The 5,928-nt window shown below is 31.0% G+C and overlaps 1 protein-coding gene across 1 annotated transcript; it reads right to left on the reverse strand.

Annotated features, from left to right (window-relative positions):
• Positions 1-953: 953 nt before the first annotated feature.
• On the reverse strand, positions 954-5,574 carry LOC129871401 (plasmodesmata-located protein 6). The gene is made up of 3 exons (XM_055946311.1): positions 4,715-5,574; positions 2,060-2,167; positions 954-1,270 (listed from the first exon to the last, which is right to left on the reverse strand). Exons 1-3 carry the CDS (start codon positions 5,448-5,450, stop codon positions 1,260-1,262), a joined length of 855 nt encoding a protein of 284 aa, XP_055802286.1. The 5' UTR covers positions 5,451-5,574; the 3' UTR covers positions 954-1,259.
• Between the last annotated feature and the right edge of the window lie 354 nt (positions 5,575-5,928).

The raw sequence follows: 5,928 nt of genomic DNA on the forward strand, positions 1-5,928 counted from the left end.
CTTTTAAGCAAAATGAAAGTACTAAAAAATTAAATAAAAGGTAGGATCATTAAAAGATTCGAATAGATTTGTATCTATCATTATATTTTACCTAATTCTTATGACTGAGGGCTTAAAATATTCCAAACAGCATTGATATTGCAATCTGATAACTGATAATTAAGTATTCCCCATATTTTTTTTGAAATTATTAATATTATCTTCATCATTTGATTGTCCTTCCATGTATTGTTTTATAGTATTAAGATTAACTTTAGATATCTCTAAATGCAACTAAAAGTAGACGGAATATAATGTTGTCTCAAATTATTGTCAATCGTTATGATCTATATCTGTTGAAAAATATTATTGAGACGGTTCTATCCCTAAGAGGTGTTAATTAATTATTTATTAACCAATTTGTTAATTTTTTACATAAGTTCTAATGTTCGCCTAAAAGGACAACATTATAAGCGTACGTACAACAAAAGAAGTTTTCCTAACTTCATATGTGGAAAACAAATGACGACTAAGATTAACTATACAAAAGAACTCTATGTATCTTCTAAAGAATATCAAGGCCGTAAAAATGAAGGATATTATATCAAAACGACAAACATAATTATAATCATGAATTCAGAATTTGAATTTTATAAGTTCTAAAGTATTGGACGATGACCTCTGCCCTTGGTTGTTGCACAAAAGAAAAAGAAATTGTTCTTAAATAATAAAGTTAAAGATTTTGAAATAGGAATGCACTTTCTGCATATGTGAACTTTATAATTCTTAGGTTCGAGTCCCTTGGAATTTAAATAAGAAATTGTTGGAACTTGGAAGCATCGCCTCTACAAATGAATCATTAATGTGCAAATTCAGATTTAATTTGATCCAAATAGGAGTATTGAACACTTAGTTGGAAAAAAAAGGCCTTTATAATTGAATATAAAGTGTTTGCTTACATGGAAAGGAGGGTTTAACAAATTGCATAATTCACAACAAAAAGTGCACCAACTCCACATTTATCTTTAGCAGAAAGTGAGCACTTTTACAAAAGAGTATAGAGGCCATTACATTAGCTACTATTATTGCAAGATGAGGCCAATCACCTTTTAGCTAACCTTTTGAGTCTTTTTTTTTGAAGATATAGGAAGGGAAACTTGAAAATAAAGTGGGAAACTAATTTACAAAAGCTAAAGAGCACCAACAAAAAAAGCAATTTACCCAAGTGACAAGCTAAGGAGAAAAAAAGTTATCACAAGGACAAGATGTGCATCCCTTATTTATTTACCACCTGCAAAATTCAAAGCAAAGAGGATCAATTATTAAGTTCATTGACTCATTATACCTTTTAACAAGTGGCATGAAGTATAAAAGTACATGGGCATGAATCATGATCAAGATAAATAGTAGATAGTAAATGTTGAACACTTAAAAACTTACTTTTTTGTTTACTTTTTTTTTAATATTTTGAATACATTTAAGTACCATTTGGTAGTTAGCTAGAATTGCACAAATATTTATTATGCAAGTATTTGTTATTCCGTCTTCTATTTTGTATGCATAAGATAATACACTAATTCTCTCATGACTATACATATATTAGTTTTGAAGAATTCTGAATTGTGTACTAATAGATTGTACATGAACAACTTATTTCCTAACTAGCTATACCAATGTTGTTTAACATATAAAAAAATTAATTAATAAATGAGTTGCTTCTTTACTATTACCAAACTATCTCCTAGTTAAAATTCTAATTCCATAAATGAATAATAATAATTTATATAACCGAGCCTAATTTAATTAATATAGGATTGAGACATAACAATTGTTATTATATTTACTTGGATTGACTTATTTTTGTTATTTTAGCTTAAAAATAAGTGTTTATAAATATTTTTTAACTTTACCCAACCACTTCAAAATTACTTAAAAGCTATTTTGATTTATAAACACTCGTGAACTAATGTCAATCAAAACAGGCACTTATTACTCCTTTTAACAAGTGGCTTGAAGTATAAAAGTAGACGAGCATGATCAAGATAAAAAGAGGAGGCTAACCTAAAAAGAAGAGACTGACCTTTCTTTTCACAAAGCTTATTTAGAACAGAAAGGAAAACAATGAGGACTGCCACACCAGCTATGAGCCCAATTGTTATTGCTAGTGTCTTTTCAACATCTTCATCTCCTGCAATTTGTATACATGCCCAAAACTTAGACAAGTATATAATCCATCTAGCTACATATTGAAGAAGAGGGATAATTACGAGTTTGAATCATTCGATCATCTAATTTACAAAATAAACCTATTCAATCGGTTAGAGATAAGTCAATCACCGTGGTTCGATAATAGAGAACAGAATACCTATGAGAAAACAAAAAATATATATACTACAAGATATGTAACAAAGTGTATAAGTAGTGTATATTTTATATAAAATATACATATATTATACATACCTATATACAATATATACATAAATGTTGTGTATATTTCGATCATATTGATAAACTAGTTGATCGAACGGTGTATATTGATAGCTATCCCTTGTATGTATACTTCTAATAGTTTGTTAATTTAAACACTAGCTAGTTTGTATAACAACATTTTATCAACTTACCTATTCAATATGCATTTTGATTTGTATCTACTTCTCTTTCAATTCTAGGCATTCATATAGTTGAATATAGTTTCATTTTGTTCTGCAAACTTCTCCTTCACGTATATATTAGGAAACAAATATGATCATTGGCGGAGTCATTCTTGTCCAAGGGTACGTTGAAATGTTATACTACATATGTAGATAGAGAAAAATAATTTTATCCTCTTGATTAATTCTCCGTGTGTTTATTTATTTATATTTTAATATTCTTTAATAAAATTTTTGGTTCCGCCACTAAATATTAACATACCTTGAGTACATAGGTATACATTAGGATCAAAACTTGAATCAATGAGTGGTGTGAAGTTTTTTCCCCTTTTTCAAATGAAATTTCCCAATAAATAAAAGAGACAAATAAGTTTAAAACAAGTGGAATATTTTGGGAACCAAAATATTTTGGACTTGCAAGTGGAAGAGTGACCACATTTTTTTGTCATTACTTATGAGAGTAAACTTCTTGGAAGTTCTTTTGCAATTGGAAAATGACAAATAGTCATGCATGGACTACTTCAATGTTTCCTGAAAGTAATCATGATAAGATCACTCTTGTAGAATATTTATGTTGATAATTATTAACAACTACTAACAACTAACAAGTGTGAATATAATGATTGTTTTTTCTGAATGATGTCTAACCCTCAAATTATGATCAAGTGATTATGCTATTAAGTTATGCTAGTGTACACATATCAATGATCAAGTGATTATGCAATTAAGTTTTGCTTAGTGTACACATATCAATGATCAAGTGATTATGCAATTAAGTTATGCTTAGTGTACACATATCATCATGATTACCTAATACTATCCATAATTAAAAGGTGGAGGTGAAGCTCGATAAAAGATAAACTTTAAATCTAATTCAATCCAACTTAAATACCTTAACGTGAAAAATTTCCAAAATCTATGTAAAGAAACCAAATTGCTCACCGAGAACCAATAAGGGAACCCCCCCCCCCCTCCACGCTTCCTCCCTCCCTCCTTCCCAACAAACATATGTTGATCGAAACTTGAACAATATAATATGACGGCTTGATATCAGATAAATCAAGAATTTTTAATGAGTCTAATTCTTATATTATGATAATAAATTGATATTGAGTTTAACTCAATTCATACTTAAGATCATATGAAAAGGTGAAATCATTTTTTAAATTTTGGAGGTAATTATCAAGAAGAAGGACTCACCCCCCCCCCCCAACCAAACCATGAGAATCAAGAAATTAAGCTCTTGCAATATAATTACGATACTTGTTGATCTTTGGAAGAAAAAAAAGGAAGAAGGCAAGAATAGTAACACTAAACATATACTTCTTTTTTCTTTTCACTTTTACACAATTTGAAAGAAAATAATGCAAATAAAGATAAAGGACATAAAGAAAAAGACTTTCTTTCTATCCTAACCTCTATGATTACTCATAGCCAACCTAACCTTTCTAGTAACTTACCTTTTGTTTAATTAGAGTTGGATAAATCACCTAATTACACCTATACCATAATTATCCATCTCAAGAAAATAAGGAAAGAAAACCATTTATCCATAGGTGGATCTAGGTTCAGGCAAGAAAATTTAGTTGAAATCCCTATACTTTTCAATATTCTTCAATATATTTTAAATTTTGTGCCTAGTCAAATACTGCAATAAATCGGATAGAATTAATATACGTTTTACTAGTCCGATTTGTCCATTCCAATATTTAAGTAAGCAATTATTAGAATGTTAAACAAAATTTTGTCAAACCTAAGTATATATCAAACCTCAACTCAATTTTTAACAATAACCATGGACTTAAAATCAGTTTTACAAATTTCTCCTGACCATGCATGAAAATCTCACGTTGACTTAAATTTATTAGTTACCATACAGAAGTTACAATAACACCATAATATCCGTACCATAATATCCGTAATCTCACAAGTAGAATCTAAAGAGTTAGTTTTCGATAAACCGTCGACTCAAATAAAAAACATAATCACCACAATATGATTTCATCACATTTTTACTAATACGAACCAAATAAAGAGAAAAATATAAACCATACACCACCAATTATTATGGCGGAACCGCTTACCGCTTTTAGACGTGAATCCACGCTCCGAGAACCGCGCGTAGCATTTTGACAAAAACATATCTCCCCAAGGTGAGGACCCACACTCGCTTTTTAACCGTCTGATCGCCTCCGATAAACAATCACCACACTCACTCATACTCAAATCTTGTGTACACTGGGCTACACCCTGTATTTTCCCTGACCCAACAACCCGAAAAAACTGACCCGTAGATGATAAATACGTCAAAACGCCGTCGTTTCGGGTCATCATATCCGATTCATCGATAATCGACGGTCCACATTTATGCATGACTATTCCTTTATCTTCAACGCCAAGAAACGAAACATTATCGTACTTTACGAAACATCCGTCTAGCTGCAACGCTCCGCCACATGAGACTGGGCAGAGCGTTCCGAGCTGACTCACTGCCGCAGCGATGCACTTTCGGCAGTCGGAACTGCCTAAGTCGCCGCGGCACTGAAAGAGGCCGTATACAACGTCGTATTGTGTCGAACCGGACATGGAAATCTTGAAGTTGTTGAAATTTGCGTATGATGCTGAGTTGACTAAGGAAGTGAGTAGTGAGTTGACATTCGACTCGTAAATCGTGCCTGGATTATATTTTTGTTGTGAACATCCACCATAAACGAAAGATTGTATTGACGCATTTGATTGGTGAACGAAATGCAAGAATATAATTATCATATAGTAAACGAGAAGAACATGAAGAGAATTTTTTTTAATACAAAGTTTCATTGCTTTTTTTGTTCTTCTTGTTCTTTGAAGTAATGGGCACTAGTGTTGGTGGTGTGGTTTGGTGGAAATTTACGAGTGAAAATGGTGAACTCAAGAAGTATTATATGTGATTAAAGTTAAAGGAGGTATGGGATATGGACCATGTATCTATATATAGGACGACTAGTCTAATTAGAGCATGAAAAAGAGGAGAGAGAATAATTTCTTTTTTAGTAATTTCACTTTAGATGTTATTTTTTTAAAAATATTATACTTTATTTAATATACAATTATTAGTTAATCTCTCGTCTTGAACTTCATATTTATATAATAATGATAGAGTTAGGAACGACTCCAAAACCAATTGACCACATATAGAACATACTCGTCACATGGTCAAGCAAAGAAAATCTCGGTGAAACAGCGTAATATCATTTTAGATAGGAGCCCAAATGAATGATATAAACTGAAAGTAAGTTCTCCGAATCAGTATGATGTA

This window comes from Solanum dulcamara, chromosome 10, assembly GCF_947179165.1.
Source record: "Solanum dulcamara chromosome 10, daSolDulc1.2, whole genome shotgun sequence".
Classification (NCBI taxonomy): Eukaryota; Viridiplantae; Streptophyta; class Magnoliopsida; order Solanales; family Solanaceae; genus Solanum; species Solanum dulcamara.